The sequence below is a fragment of the Macrobrachium rosenbergii genome, chromosome 4 (genome assembly GCF_040412425.1).
Source record: "Macrobrachium rosenbergii isolate ZJJX-2024 chromosome 4, ASM4041242v1, whole genome shotgun sequence".
In the NCBI taxonomy this organism is placed as follows: Eukaryota; Metazoa; Arthropoda; class Malacostraca; order Decapoda; family Palaemonidae; genus Macrobrachium; species Macrobrachium rosenbergii.
The window spans coordinates 57304099-57321135 of NC_089744.1; the positions used below are offsets into that span (position 1 = coordinate 57304099).

General features: G+C 38.1%; 2 protein-coding genes across 3 annotated transcripts in view; both read left to right on the plus strand.

Annotated features, from left to right (window-relative positions):
• LOC136834880 (uncharacterized) overlaps nucleotides 1-1524 on the plus strand; it is a 24605-nt gene extending 23081 nt beyond the window's left edge. For both annotated transcript variants that reach the window (XM_067097702.1, XM_067097708.1), the window contains exons 2-3: nucleotides 1-64; nucleotides 1088-1524. The exon at nucleotides 1-64 is cut by the window's left edge and continues 929 nt beyond it. In XM_067097702.1, the coding sequence (XP_066953803.1) occupies nucleotides 1-64; nucleotides 1088-1231 (208 nt within the window). In that variant the 3' untranslated portion in view covers nucleotides 1232-1524. The remainder of the gene's footprint in view (nucleotides 65-1087) is intronic.
• The window catches only part of LOC136837770 (uncharacterized), a 1038075-nt gene that overhangs the window by 979878 nt on the left and 41160 nt on the right, over nucleotides 1-17037 (plus strand). The gene's annotated exons all lie outside the window — the stretch shown is intronic.

Here is a 17037-nt window from a genome sequence, read left to right on the forward strand (position 1 = left end):
GCAGCCCATGGTGTCGTTGCTGGTTGCAGGGCGCAAGATAACGCGCTCCAGGAGTGTCAGTAAGGTAAGGAGAGAAGGATGCTATTTGTTACTCTTTCCTCTTGAGTTGAAGGGCGCTCTCTCTCTCTCTCTCTCTCTCTCTCTCTCTCTCTCTCTCTCTCTCTCTCTCTCTCTCCAGGAAAGTTTTGGCCTCTTCCAGTGTTGTGGTTTATCTACCTAATGAAATTAACGGAAGTCCTTATGTCAGTTATGCTTTATATTTTGTATTAGTTATAAATGCAAATATTGATTTAATTCCGAATGATAAAATTTTTAATTCAGACGAGTGAAATTTAACAGATTCTCTTTCAGTATGTCCTAGAGGGAGAGGGAGGGAGAGATCCTTGCGAAAATTACGCATTAATGGGTCGTTTGATAGTTTTACAGAGTATAATGTAGAGATGGTTACCGGAGCTGCAGTTGTTAATCATAAAGAATATTAATGTTAGTAATTATGATTGGTATTTTTTTAAACATGAAAGGTAGAAATCTTGTGCAAACTCTATGTGATAGTGTGTCTGGGGCTGAGTCATGAATATTTTCGTGCAGTGCCGAGGGCGAGCAATGATGTTTCATACTGAGAATTCTTATAATTCCCAAAAACTGTTGTGATGCAATCGTGAACTTGACCTTTTATATCAGTATTAAAAGGATTTAAACTTTTTATATCTATTTAGTCAAATAAAAACTGTTCGTCCTTTTAACATTGAGGTACCTCCAAGAAAATTAGGACGTTGTATGCATGCGAGTTCACAGTCTGAGTTTTTTAAAATTAACTTTAAACTTTTGATGGAGGAAAAAAATAACAGTTAATGATAATTTCTTATTATATTAAAATGATAAACTTCAGCTAGCAACTTACAAGTACTATTCCTTTCAAGATGTTGGAAGTCATAATAAGTCTGATAAAATTCTTCAGTAAAAACATCAGGGTACACTTCTTTTCCATCACTGTTTTTATGTGGCAGCAAGGTTTCATTGCTTTTGTTGACTGCTTTACACATCAGTGGTACAATTCAAACTTATATGATTATATTTTTGCCCAAAGATGATCACAGCGCTTGGCTGCTTCCGAGTCATCCTTGTATCTCATTACTGGATTCTTCTCTCAGTCTCTGAGTTCCTCTGCAAGAAGCGTTTTGTGCGATATCAAGACTCCTGCTATTCCTCTGTGCTGATGGTTTACGTTTAGTGACGTAGATGTATTAAACCATGTGGCAGCATCGCAAAGGATCTACTTTTTTATACATTTCAAATGTACTTCTTTACCTTGAAATAAGTCATAACCAAATATGCTAAGTTTGTAGTTACAGACATCTTTACAGAAAATCTTCATCACTTGGGTTTACAAGTAAGTAAATAGGTTGATGTCATTCATTCCAATGTTACGAGAAACCATTGCTGAAAATTCAGTTCGATAATGATATCCGATGGTGACTCGGCCTTTAGGCAGTATATATCAAAGAGTTCAAGAACCTCCTGCTCATTGTATTGTTTCTCATGTAACCGACCAGAACAAGAACAACTCTCTCTCTCTCTCTCTCTCTCTCTCTCTCTCTCTCTCTCTCTCTCTCTCTCCGTTGCTGAAAACCGTCCACTCACATTCCACACCTCTAAAGAGAAATAGTAAGATGAAAAAAATTATTTTCATATGTGATATTAATTTTTAATGCAATGGGATACCCATGCAGATTATCCCAAGAAAGTGCTTACGATGAGATTTGGTAAATATATTTTCCGTATAAAATGTCACGCAGTATTTACATGGAAAGTTATAGAAATAAAGAATAAATGTGCATGGAAATAGTTTGTTTCCTAAAATGGCTTTGCTCGCCTAGTTTTAGTAATCTGTTTACTTACTCTCTGCGTCGAGTGCTTTTGAGTTCAAGAGTTTTAAAGAATACAGAGGTACTTGCGTCCATGGGGTATAGACCGTATAGGGGACAGCACTTCAGAGCATGAGTCATTTTTAACCCTAGGCAGACTCCGATATATGTTATCCTCTGTACGATTGAGCTTAAACTCTCTCTCTCTCTCTCTCTCTCTCTCTCTCTCTCTCTCTCTCTCCTACCTTCTTGTTTATCGCCTCACTCTCAATCGCCTTCATTTAATTACTGTGAGGAAACAAAGGCGTTCCGCTTCGCGCGTTAACTCCAGAAAATATCCAGTCCTTGTACTTGTCTCTTTTATCTTGCATCATTTTCAAAGGGAGGGAAAGAAAAAAATCATAAAAGTGAAAAGGATTTTTGCAGATTTTTTCTCTTTCCAATTTATTGATTTCATTTCTCGGTATACACGTTCTGTCTCACTCGTGCATGCAGCGTCGGTGACCATAGTTTTCACGACTCCAATTCAAATAAACCAGTCAGCCAGTCTGTTCGTGTGTGTGTGTCTGTCACGAAGTAAAGTCATTCTGAGTGAAGCTCCACTTCTCTTCATGTATACGGTATGAATGGTATCGAACTCAAGGGTCAGCAAAGGTATTATACGGAACATATTTACAGGACTGAAGTTCACACCTTTACAGGATGATTTTTCTGCCTACCAGGAATAGGCTACGTTATTTGAGCTTGTCTGATCCTAAATAAGTCAGATTCATTTTACATTAGAAGGAAGGGCGCTAAATATTAATAAAAGGTGTGAACATCATTATGGATCAGTCTGAGGTTAGACCTTATTATCGAATTGCTTTTGGTTTTTGAAGCCCAGGAACTCGCATTTGTTTTTACCTTAAAAAGAGGGACGCTAATATTAAGAAAAGGTATGAATATCATTATGCAGTAGTCTGCGGTCAGACCGATGGATTGCTTTTAATTTTTGAAGCCCGAGAGCTCGCATTTGTTATGACTTAAAAGTTTCGTACGTATAGAATAAAACAAAAATGGGTTTGACACAGCTGTCATAGGTGCAAAGTTTTCCCTACTTGATTAGATATTCAAAGGTACATCTTAGTTCTACACATGCTTCATTGTAATTAAGGGTAAGTGATTATAAAGTGGAGTAAAACTCACGATTTAAAAAAACAAAGCACAATTAACAAGTAATAATGTAAAAAAAAAATTTTTGTCGATACTGATATGTTTTCTTCAGCAGCTATATATTCCAAGAAGCGACTGAGTTTAGGTCATTGACTTGAAACGCCAAACGTTAGAGCCGTACTGGTGTCATCATCTCTCTCTCTCTCTCTCTCTCTCTCTCTCTCTCTCTCTCTCGTTTGTTCACCCTGAATTGTTTGATGCTGTGATGTGTTTTCCTACTCAGTGCACTAACCCATTCATATATTTGTTTTTGTTGGATTTTTTTTTTTTCTTAAGTGAATATTTCAAGTCATGATTTCGTGTCAAGAGTCGTGTTTCAAGTTTGATTAAAAATTGTAGATCTTTGTTGCTATTTACTATTTTATTTTTCCCTTTCCACGAGCATTTCCTTGTATGTTCGTATGTGTGTGAAAATAACGAATAAGCAAGGCCACAGACCGGTTTGCAATCAGTACAGGACTGGTTTTAGGAGAGCTCGTGCTACCTAATGTAGAACCAGTTTCTTACTCAAGAGTAAACAGAACTCTGTTGCTTCGGTAATTCTTACTTTTGATTGGTTGTCTTCTATTGCTTAGCCAATAGGATCCACCCATATTCTTTGGATTCATCTGTCTGCTTGCTCTGATGCTGGAGCATGTTTCATCGGGAGTGATTTAACGCTGGAGAACTTTATGGCCGTACACACCCTCGCACTCTGAGATGTGGATTTATAAACTTATCATCGCTCCTCAAAACTATTTCTGTTTTATTTCTCCTGTTTTTGTCTTAGTTTCATGAAATGAATACAAAATAATTAAAAATGCATATGAATCCTCTGTTGAAGATTAGTGATGCTTATTCATCAGATTGCCATTCAGTTATATATTTACCAGGTTGTATTTTTAATGAATATTTTTATTATTCTGGTAAAGTGTGCCGGTCATTTATATATTTACCAAGGTTGTATTTTTCATGAATATTTTTATCATTCTGGTAAATTGGAAATTATTAGATACCTAACTGAAATGTATCTTATGTAAAGTTGCAATCCTAATGGTAAGATAGTATGGGTCTCTAGCGCTGTTTATGATAGTTTTATTAGCTGTACGAGTTTGTTTCGTTTTATGTAAGTGAGCTTGAATTTTTATGTATACTCTGTATTATATCACGAAATGTATAAGGATTTTTAAATATATATATCAATATGTATATATACATCATTAATATATTTTAAGTAATTATGACTTTTCTTCCGTCAAACGATGAAATTTTATTCGAAACACCATAGATGGAATATGATTTTAATGATTTTTTAATAATCATCAGTATTCTACTTTGCTCGTGTGTCTAGGCCCAATTGCTCAACTTTCGTTGGGCTTAATCTAAATTCTGCCTGACTTTTATATGGTGTTCAAGATCAGTTCAAAGTCGACTTCTTATTTGCAGCTTGGTTTGACTAAATGTTCGTAGTTTGTAATGCACTTTAAATATCTTTGTGTCGTTCTGATGAAATTTGCAGCCGTCTCTTGGAAACATGGCACCCTGCTCGTATCATTGGAATTCTTTCCACTAAGGTTATTGGAGCGCCGGTTTTGGAAAATATTTTTGAGGCGAGATGAATTGGCTGTTTTTACAAGTGGTAGGTAAAAACGTTTTTAAAGTTATGTAAAGAAAGACACCTTACAAAAATCGGTAGTTTAACAGCATAACTCTTCAAGATTTTCATTACCTTGGTATCGAAGGTTATAACTATAAAGTCTTGGATAAATTATGTCGAGTAATGTAATATCTAAAGGATAGGTTTGTTAGGGTATGACTGGAAGTGCTACCTCTCTCTCCCCCTTCTCGGGACACATATTATGTGTGTGTGTGTGTGTGTGTGTGTGTGTGTACTGTTCCAGAATCATCTTAATGTGAGATTTTCCGTCCTTAATATACTGTAAACAATGCCTCAGGTGACTCAGAATTGAGAAATACCGATCCCGATAAACAGCTTGAGCTTTAACAACACAGAAATAGTTTAATATTTCTTGCAATTTTTTTTAGAGTCCTACCGATCGTGGATGTTATCATAGTTTTGAAGTTTGCATCCATTTGATATATACTTTTATCAATAATTGGATGGCATTGCATTCTTGTGTCTTTTACCAGCCTCTCCACGTAAAATTTTCCTCTTTCCTATTTTAAGGGAAATTGTATTTTTAGCCCCCACCATCACTCTCCCCCTCTCTCTACGAAGATTCGAAGCCAACTGAGTGGATTTTCTTGTTTGCTGAGATCACCAGATCTTTTCAGGAAGCTTTTGTTTACTCATAGAAAATTCTTCTCTAGGCTCTAGTGTTTGAACATGTACAAAGGATATTATTGAAACGGACTAAAGTTCTTTGTCATTTTTTTTTCACTTGTATTCTGTGGTTTAGATAAGACAGTTGTTGTCAATTCGTGATATCGTAAAGTCGGACTGTTCGTCTTACAACACTGATGTGTAACGTCGCTACAGAATGGTGCTAGTTTTTCACAACTGGGTTTTTTTTTTCAATGCCGAGAAACTAATAACATTTTTTATTCTGCTTCGCTAGTTCTTGGAATTGTGATTTTAAATTAAGTATGCCAGAATCAGTTGATGTTTTGCTTTATCTTAGCGAAGACGATTTCTTGAATTCTTAACGCGCTCAGTTTAGAATTTAGCTTTGTTAGATAACATTCGAAAAGAGCCGGGGGAGAGGGCACGGACCACGGAGAAGGGCATCCCGTCACTTGTTATTGGGCATATATAGGCGATTGGTCAGAGGGCTTGCCTAAGGGAAGCTCCAGGTAGAACCAAATAGAACCTGCTTGACCACCATTAGGCAAACACCCTCAACCTTGTCTCCTCATCCTCTGTCTCCTGTCCTCTCCCTTCTCCTTCCCCTTCTCCTCCCTCGAACACCCTCGACTTCCACGCACGCTCCATTCGTTCCCTGAGGACGGCGGTCAGCCTGGTCAACCCCCACTTCAGAGTCACCCCTCCTGAATTCTGAATTGCACCGGGTCTTCGATGACTAATATCAACCATTTCATCAACTCCCTTATGTTTGTTCATCAGACACACGTTAGAGGAAAGTGCGTTTCCTTTCGACGCTTTCTTTTCACAAACCATATTCAACGATAAAATTTTATTCTTTGAAGTGAATTCATTTGTGCAGTGTTGCCAATCTTTGAAATGGCAAGAACAGAAGCCAGAAGTTTTTTTTATCGATGCCCAAGACTTCAGAATATCTAGATTGTATGCCTAAGCTTCAATTTATTGATATGTTTACTGGTTACTCGGGCCGCTTGATAACTAACACTCTCATAACAGAATTAAAGTTTTAGAGAGTGGGTAGTTGAATAAATATTCAGGTACCGGCTTCCATGGAAAGACACACACAAAACACACGTTTACATATTGCGTGTGTGTGTGTGGGTATTTATTTTACTGCAGCAAATTTTCTTTGCATGAGGTATAATTGGCGGCCATTGTCAGCCACCAAGAATTGAGGAAAAAACGTAACTCGATGTCCCGGCGTAACACCAGTGGCCATGTACCCCATCCAGTATGTTTGCTTGTGGGGAGTACCCTGAGAGAGCATCCTAGATTTGAGCACATTGCCAGTTGTGTAAGCAGAACGTAATGGGTGTAAGGACGTTTGTTATTAATTGATGTTATTGTCATGTAATGTGTTTAGAAACGATTCGTATTCTTTTGTGTCATAACACATTCGACGCCAGTTGTAGCATTCACTAAGAATCGGCTGGCAACCATGCAACACTATCCCTGGGTGTGGCTTTTGTCCTGACTGGGACCAGGAGAAAAAAAAAGTCTTGCAGCCATGAGGAGGCTATGTGAGAATGTACTGATTCTATTCTCTAGCCCCGTGTCTCCTTGGCGTTGACGTGCAAAGGACTCTTAACGTACACAACTTTTTCCTTCATAGTAATAGTATTCATTCGTTTTACCCTCAGGATTTACTGATTAATTTAGTATTGATGGATACCACTCTCAAGATGTTGGGTGCGTTTCGTACAAGACTCCAAGCCGAGCGAAAAGGTCAGGGTATGATGATGTCCTCTCAGGGGAAATGCCCCAGGGTCACCTTTGACTTCTCTTGACAGTGATGGCACTGTTCGTTCGCTTTTGCCCGTGTGGAGCCTTAATGTTTTTATGAGAGAGAGAGAAATATGCATTGGTCTTTGGACTAATGTTCGCAAGGAGACATGAAACAGTTAAGGGTAGAAACTTGAAAGGTTACCCAGAGATTTTCTGGTCTAGGTTTATTAACAATGTTAAGTCCATATTTTGGTTATAATCCTAAACGGGCACGCACACACACACAAAGACATTTATACATAGACACGTATATATACATACATATATATTGCATTGGAATCTTATGATTTACCAGAAAGGAAAATTATTTGTACGTATGCTTGTATAGTTTACAAGTTCATATGTAGGTGTATGTATGCTGTGTAAAAATATGTTTACTTTTATGTAAATGCATTGAAACTTAGTCATTTTTTTACCATGAAGGGAAAACATTTTCTCAGTATTTTGGGTAAGAATTTCCTCACCCGTACCGGGAGATTTTGTTATTTGAAGCATTAAAAACACCTGGGTCGTCTCGGCGATCAGCGAAAGGGTTGTTGGCATGTGGCGTGGGCGGTGCAGCCTCCCAGGGGATGAGGTGTCCGAGAAGAATGGATTTCGTGGAGGCGGGATGTTGCGCAGTCGGCTGATGTAGCTTTGTAAATGGAAGGTTCCGGGGCTGGAATACACTGACGTTAATCCCATGGCCGCAAATGGGTTTTATGCCTTTGAGATCTTATATATATATATATATATATATATATATATATATATATATATATATATATATATATATATATACATGACGGTCACATTTCCACGACCTTTATTTAATTGAAATACTGAACCGTAGAGTCTGTACTCCGACGATTGTTAGGTCAACTACGATGTAGCTTCGTTTTCGATGACGAAATGTGGGTAACGTCTTCTCTTGGCCAGTTCGTGTTTTTCTTGGTAAAGTTCTGTTTTCTTTTTAGTGGAATTTCAAGTTAGCGATGTCCGACTATTTCTAATATCAGTTTGGGCTTTAGTTTGACCTCGAAAGATTGTTATGAATGATGAAGTTATATGGCATTTCTTAATGGGGTCCCCTCCTCTTAATGAGTAATAATATTATCTGACCAATCAGACGCCAAAACCTTTGGGATTCCCACCTTGTGTCTAGACATTGTTACGTTTCGTGTCTTGCTTTGTGTCATACAGGATTAACTAGAGTCAATAATTCATAGATTCTTGGCTAGAAGTGGACTGGTGTTGTCAGTATAGCTTTGGCTTCTTGTTTGGATTCGAACGAAGTTAAATATAGATTAGGAAGCAGGAAGGAGGTAAGGTAGGAAGGAGAACGAGAGTTCTCGGAAATGATTGTTTATTTGCTTTCTGCAGATTTTTGGTTTTCTTCGTGATAGCTGTAGTATAGATAAAGACCTTGTTTTGCCCCCTTCTAAAGTATATGTATTGTGAACGTCTGTGATTTAGAATTTTTTTTTTTATGAATTCATGAATGCGATTTTGTATGGAAGGAGTTAATTCCTGTGTATGTATTTGTATGAGCATGAACCCACGTTATGACGAGTTATACATTGGTTCTGTCTTAGGGGAAGATACTATTAAATATGTTTTCATGTTGCATACGCTATAAAGAAGTGAAATGGCAAGTGGAACTGTTAACTAGACTCTCTTCCTTTCATTCCTTCCCTTCTTCGTGCATCTCGGCGACTGGATCACCCTGACCCTTGGCTTTATCTGAAGGCGAGATCCGAGAATTCTTATGGTTGGGAGACGTTCAAAAGTGAACGTGGCGAAACAAGTATAGCCTGCCCGAAGTTCTCCGTGTGTGACTTGAATCTTTCAAGTCTGACCCCTCTGTTCTTGTCATGGTAAGGCAGATGCCGAGAGAGAGGCTCTTTGTGTTATAATCTATGGGGTAACGGCAGAGAGAGTGAATGAATGTAAAAGCAGAAATGAGGATGGAATGGTTATGAAACACGCTATACGCAATGTGTATATTGTCGAGGTCAGGTGACCCTAAATTTGTGAGACCGTCGTGATATCGTTGATCGTTCAACGACCCCAAGGCCTGTGCAAGAAGAAAGGTGTACATAAATAATCAAACGTCAATAATGATCCCCTATATTTAAAGGTAGAAATTCCTTCGTTCATTACCTTTGTAAGTGTTTCTTGTCTTGATAAGATTTGTTTGGTGGTGTAGGGTAAAAATTACTTTACTACAACTCGAATTCAAAATGAAGCAAAGGCTAAGCTGAAATATTTTCGAATGTTACAGTTCTAGTGTAGAAAAATGTGAATAATAATATTACCTTCATTGACTATGCGGAAATGGGTGTCCAGCCGGTCCAATGTTTCTGGCTCTACTAAATTATGTCTATGTTGTTATTATATTTTAGTGAACAGAACGTAAAAATACAAGAGACTGATTATATATGAATCAGAAATGTTAATCCAAATTGTACTGTATTGCAATTTAAGGACGTTTACTTCTTATACAACGCCTGCTTTTAACCCCAAATAATTTATGGACCGCCGTGGATGTACCATCTGTCCCCAAGTGTCGATATCGACCGCTTTGGAGACTCCAGGTCTAGCTAAATTAATGTATTTTTAAGTTTACATTTTAAAACATGTCTGTTGAACCGTAAGTTGTAACTAAATAAGTTGTTGTACCCTGTGAGTGCCGTGTTCATTTTATACGAGCGTTTATGATCTTGAGTATTTAAAGGGTTTATGATAATAATTTAGTTTATGTTTGTGTATACCAATATTTTCTGTAATGTAATTATTATCATTCTGAGGTCATTAACGAAACACTGCCTATGTATGATAATGATTTTGGTAAGAATATCAAGGGGTTAATGTAATGTCAGTAAACCAAAATCCTCATTGAAGGAAATTATATAAAATAAAGTGTACGAATCTTATCTGTACATTGGTTTTTCAAAATCGCACATTGTTGTTTGCTTAACAAGGGATTATCATTTGATTTCCTGAGATCAGTCTTAATGGGGAATTTGGTGTCACCAGGAATTTCTGTTTGTTCTCATATGAAACTGAAAATTACTCTCAAGCTCTACAGCTGCCACAGGTCAAGCATTACATAGTCTCGCGTATACTTCAGCAAAGCTTGGGTGAAACAAACCTACTCGAGTGCAGGTTGATATGCTCGCCATTCCTGGGAAAGTTAAGTTGATATGAACACTGTAATCAAGGGCCTCTATGTGGTCAAACTAGGGCGGTAATAGCATTGAAAACGTTGCCATTATAGTTCATAATTAGGTCAGCCTGTGTCCTCCGTTCCGCTTCCCAACAAGCCTCCAAGGAAGCTTTCTTTATCTGTCCTTCAGACCGAGCATCATCTTACTACGGAATGGGGTGACTGGTGTAAGTATCATCTACGAAGGCTCTTAGTTCATGATATGTAACGTGTGAACATTGTAATTGCATTACTTCCTTGTGTCATCGACACGCACAGTCATGGAGGTCTGTTCCTCAAGAGAAATTAGTTGGAAAAAGATCCTTCACTTTGTCGTAAAAAAGTTTGAAGTGAAACGGAGAAATCCGTACCAGTATTGTAGTGTATTCCTCTATGTATATACTCAGTAATAAGTCTATTTATGTCACTGGTAATGGGGTTCCTCGAGAACATTTTACTGCTAAAACTTCAACTGTTTGTTCTTTTTATTGACACCCTATGTCGCGTTCGTCAGAGAAATTGTAATTACCGTCACTTTTTCTTTCACCCGGCTGCATCAGTCCTGCATCAGCGTTTTTTCTATATTGGTCGAAATAAAAAAATGCATATTGTTTTTGCATATCTCATAATAATATGTGATGCTTATATCTCCTGTATTTCATTCAAATAGTTCCAAGTAATTGGGTACTATTGACTTTTACATCAGTTCGAAACAATATTACATAAGGTCTCATTAATTTCTCTCTGACTAAAGAGAAAAGATAAGTTGTTTTTCTTGCTTTGTAAATTAACAACAGCCCCATGCTAAACATCTTGATAACATTTTAATAAAACCACTTTTGTGAACACTGTACATTTCATAAAATTGCAAGATAAAATCCTTCATTCGGCATTCTTTATCAGGCTTACCCCGTAGGGGGTAGTGCCATCAGTGCACTTCATGGGGTGCACCGTAGGCATTAGTAAAGGTTCTTTGCAGCGTCCATCGGCCCCTAGCTGCAACCCCTTTCATTCCTTTTACTGTACCTCCATTCATATTATTTCTTCCATCTTGCTCTCCACCCTCTCCTAACAATTATTTCGTATTGCAACTGCGAAGTTTTACCCCAGTTGCACCTTTTAAACCTACTTACTCTCAAGTTTCCTTTCCATTGCTGAATGACCTCATAGGTCCCAGCGCTTGGCCTTTGGCCTGAACTCTATATTCCATTCCATTCCTGTCCATTCTTTGTCAGGCTTAGTTGCTGATTGTCTTTAGAGTATTGCCGAGATTGCCCCCCTTTTTTTTTTACTGGTAATAATATTGTTTACGTTTGTCTGTTCGGATAATTCCGTCACAGGGTTAATGCATCAAATCTTTTGTAACTTTGTTTTTTAATGTAGTGATTTTTACCTTTCACGAACCATATGTGTAGCTAGTTTCCATTATTGCAGTAGCCTATGTAAGTATGTATGTACGTACTAACTGAGCTGCCTGTACACTGCACGAGAGCGCCCTACATAAACAAGCGTGGCATACTAAGATGACTAACTGATGAAGGAAAAACTTCGCATAGTGTATCAGTGGTTCAGTTTTTCTTTGAAGAAAAATGCCTCAAGTTGACACGACAAGCGTTAGATCAGCATAAACCCCCTCCATTTGACTCGAGTGCAAACCGCAGGACGGAGGGAGGGAGGGAGGTGGAAACGCTGTTGTAATTCGGCGTGAATGGTCAATATCCTGGATGAAATAGGGTTATAAAGCTTTCCACTGTCATAGTCACGCTGGAATTATAAGCAGCCAGTTGTTCCTCGCTGGCCGATTGACCTCCTCTATTTCAGTTCCCAGTTCTTTGTCATTATGAATGAGCACTATCCACGGTAGTGATTACATAACCACTACACTACTCGCCTACATGACTACTAAAACTACTCCCTTCAGAACCGGTTGCAGTCCATTACTTTTTTAATGAGATCCTGTTGGCTCGTCTGAATTTTTACTAACTGTATGGTTTTTCTCCTTTCATGACAAATCTGAAAAGTGTATCCATATATATTGGGTGTGTGTGTTGTGTGTGTATTTTGAAAGTTCCTGTCTTCTAGCTTGGGGCCGATATCTCTCACTACTGTTCCCTATATAGGTTTGAGGAATGAAGGTGTTTTGTCGGGACTTGTAACCATCATTTATGGTATGGGTAGATTAGTATTGAGATGCTGCATTACCTCCACGGTAATTTTTGCAGTTTTCCATTACATTTTCCTATTCCGTTATTTATATATTTGTATTTTTGTCGTTATGGTAAGGTTATTGGTAAATGGTCAAGGCTGCGTAATATTCCTCACTTATGTTAAAGTAAGGGAAAACATATTCAATTACTAATTATTGCTATTATGACCAGTGAGGGAAGAAACTGCAAGTCTCGAACTTTGGGACGGTACGTACCTTCGTGAAGCTTGACACAAAATACCTTCGTTCTGTATAGTTACTTAGGGACCAGTGGTGAGTGTGAATGGTCCCAGGCTGGACAACGGCAAGAGTAAACGCAATTCATTACCAGGAGGCTATCGTTGTTACACACAAAAATAGAAATACAGATCACGTTTGTTTCAGTTTATCCGTTCACAAATGCACAAAATGAAATGCGACTTAATCGTCATATCCGTTGCTTAAACTGCTTCAATCTGATTGAGTGTGGAAAAAATGTGTGAAAAATAGAATATTTTACTAAAAGGTTTTCACCAATAATGGTTGGGTATGGGTGCTTTTTTTGCGAAAAGTTTGTATCAGAGCTGAGGGGCATCTGGAAACGAGGAGAAGCAAAAAAGATGATTGGAATATAATTTATTAACCAGGTGACCAAGGTAATGCATCATATGAAGACTAATGTAACTGTCCCTCGCCAACTCCCTCGGGAATGACGGGAAGGGGAGGAAGATCAGAGAAACTGTTACAGGTTAAACTTTTTTTTTATGTAATCATGCTATGATTGGGACTCTGTCGAGAACCCCGCCTCTATCGTGTCTAATTTCTCCTCCGGTGACGTTATGACGTAAGACGAACGTGTAGTTTAAAGTAGAATGATTTAGAACCATAGATAGTTATGGCGAATTAAGATTTTGGCCGTTGGATGTGGTGGTTTTTCACTGTCTTTTTAACATTGATAAGTATAGACTCTGTATTTTTTAGGTCTGGCAAATATAAAGCTGATCACATTGCAGTTTATTTTGTAATCAGTCATATAATCATCATCATATATGTTCAGCTAGTAATAGGCACATTTTACATTGTTTATGTGTCCGTGTGAAAGATATTCACCATTTTATAACGAATGATAGCTGCCAAATCTTTTTTTCAGTTTTAAATTCAGTATTTTTCTGTATGCAAGAATAATTTTAACACCGTTGTAGTATCACTCATTCTACAGTACATTGTGCTTCAGCTCTTAGATTGCTATGCAACAGTACCTTCTCAGCAAAAGGAGACGGAACGCACTTCACTCACTGAAAGATTTTTCGTGTTTTATAGCAGACGCTTCACCTGTTATTCCTGTTGTGAATTCGTAGACGATTCGATAGGTTGACATATCAGGTGACGTTAAAATAATGACCCCAGCTAATGTTATTGGTTCTGTATTTGGTAGTAAAGGATCGCTGACAGACGTATCAAATTTAAATCGGTGGATGACATAATGGTTCCCACGGGCTGGGAAGGAAACGAAAATTACATAAAAAAAAAAAGATGTTTATGTAGCCATTGTAAGGTGTGATGTAAAAGTTCTTGCAGTTACGGACATTAGTCGTCTTTCATTTTCTTTAACTATGACCTTTCTTTTTTCATGGTAGACTTTGTTACCTCTCAGGTTTTGTTATTGCAACGAGGGGTTCTATAGGAAGGAAACGCAAGGAAGACAGGAAATGGAATGTAAAATTTATGAAAATGGAAATCCTGGCATCACCGTGCTTGTTTCTTTATAAACTCAGGTTTTTTCATGTCGAGTCACGATAAGTGACCCAGTTTTCGTTTGCTTAAAAATGCATTAACTGAAGTAGGTTTTTGATAGCTCATCTTAGCTAAGAGATCGTCGATGGACTTGCTAAAGTAAACCAAAGTCTGCCCTGAAGAAGGTAAAATAATGCTTTCGCAGAGCATGGAAACCCCACCGAAAGCTTTATCAAGAGCAGACCCCCATCCTCCCCACCCCACCCTATCCCTAGACACACATCAGGGGTGTTGATGTTATTGTGCTTTTGAAGTAGGAAGTCGGCGCATATCATGTGCCTGGCGTCGAAAAGACATTTCTTTATTATTGTTATTTTACTCCATCCTTAAATGTAACCTTCCCCTGATAGTTGCCATGACCTCTGTTAAATACTTTATGGCTGTCTTATCTAAATATTTCTTTTAGCGAACAGGGAACTCATCTGTTTACGCATAAATGGGCAGCCGCCAGAGTCTGGCAGCTTGTTAGGTAGGGTATGGTAAAAACATGTAACGATTTTATACTTAACCCGGTTTGCCTCGCGCCTCTTGTTTACCTTGCGTTCCGTGTTACCACCAGCATGGCCCATCGGTGGCCAAGCGATCACACGTTGTGGCAGTTCAACACCATTGTGATCTGGATGCTTTTTTTTTTTTTTTTTTTTTTTTTTTTTTACATTTCTTGTCTCTTTGTCATGTACTACATTACATAACATTCAGATTGCCTTGAAATGGCAAAGATATATTAAAATTGCTTTGAAATTTGTAAGGCATGCCTTGGAAATGCTGTTCTTTCATGTTTAATGTTCGCTACTGTATTAATTCGAAGTTTTAGGGAAATTGCCATCAGTATCTTAATTTTTTTTTCATATTTGATTATATACTTTAATCTTTTATTCAAAATAAGGTCCTTGAGGTTTATTACAAGCGCTATATAATTGTTTTGGCATTTCTGGGCAGCAAGTTATATGAATATTTAATTATTTTACTTTTCAGTGTTATTCTATAGGAGGGTGAAGAAAATTATTAATGTTCATGTAAACCTTCAAAAACAGCCAATTTAGTAAACTTCAGAAACCAAATTAGAACATTTTAGCCGACGAAAGATCATCATAAGCTGGCGAAAATCTCCGGAGAAACTCGTGGGAAATTTCATCTATTTTAAAGACTACATTATAGCGCATACAATTTCTAATGGAAAGCTGAATTGCTATCCTCTCCATGTACAAGATGACTTGCGTTGAATACTAGACCGAGTGTGTTTCTCTGTGCGCATGGTTGGGTCTCGCTTATTAAGAAATTTGGAGTCTCTTTTGTACCTGGCTTCCTTTTTATTTGGGTGTGGCCATCGAATTCTAGGTTCTCTCTCTCTCTCCTCACAAGAAGAGAGAGCCGATGTTGTTCTGTGTGCATTTTGCGATTTGGACCCATGAGAATTCTGGGTATTGAGTGTTTGTTGCGTTTGTTAATGACTATCTTGGCATCACGTTGTCTCTTATAGGAATTCATCTCCCGATTGGAACTGCGTCACCTGCCATGTTTAATTGATATCCAACGTTGACATGGGTCGCTATCTCCTCTTTAGTAATACTGAGTCACCACAGCCAAGGCCTTGGTTTAGTTGCCTTTATCTCATGATATCAACTGACGGTTATACCCTGAAAGCAAGATTGAAACTTAGATTTAACCATTAGAGCGTTCGTAGTGCGCTTTTCATGACAGGTATCATGAGTTTAGATATGTGTATAGTGATCGGAGATTGTATTGTGTTTACCACGTCGGCTTTGAATACTGATGAAGGAAGTGAAGGTCATACGAGATACGACGTTCGTTGGTATACTCTGCCTTTAGTATGTGACTGAAGGTGTGCTGGAACGGAGGTTGTGTCGCATTTCCTCTCACACTCACCTACGCCGAGATTATGCTCTGTGACTTTCATACTCGTGATGATAAGTGCGGTGTGCTGAGGGCGTTTCAGTACTGCAGGAGTTCCCATCACTAATCAGTGCCTGGAGCTTTCTCTACCTATCAGTCGTCCCATAGTTTTTGCAAGAAGACTCAGAGTGATAAGGAAATACCAGTCGCGTTTCCCGTGATTTATTTATTTTTTTATAGTAACCGTTCGTTTGAATGATGCTGCAGTTAAGGAACGTCATTCCCGACGTGGAATACGGCGATGTACTGCGAAAGCTTCCAGCGCAGGTGAAAAACGGCTTTTTGAGGTCTATGGTAAGTGGAGGCTTTTCATTGTTCTCGCGCTTGTGTATATGAGTCACCCTTGTCTTTCTTTACCGTGTATGTAGACACAGACTTTGTTTATTCTTTTATGATTGGAGATAACACTAATACTTCGCCATATGTAAAAGTGAATTGTGTTATCTTGTCATAAACAAAGAAAGTTGTTTGTAGAGGAACCATTTTGTTTGAATATTACCCAAAGAAAGGATTAGGTGTGAACACTTTGTATGGAACGGGTACGCATTGGCGAGTCTGATAGTGGCACGAATATTCTGGGTATGTAATTGGTACACATATTTTGGTTAAGAATCATGATAAATAGAAAGTAGGACAGGTAGGTTAGGGAGTTCGTAAAATTTGAGTATGGATATCCAGATTAAAACCAAGTATTCAGAATGATTTGTCCTTCCTTACGAGAAAATAGAGATCGTCTAAAGCTCATTTTAATTTTTTAAAAGGTTGAGGTCAC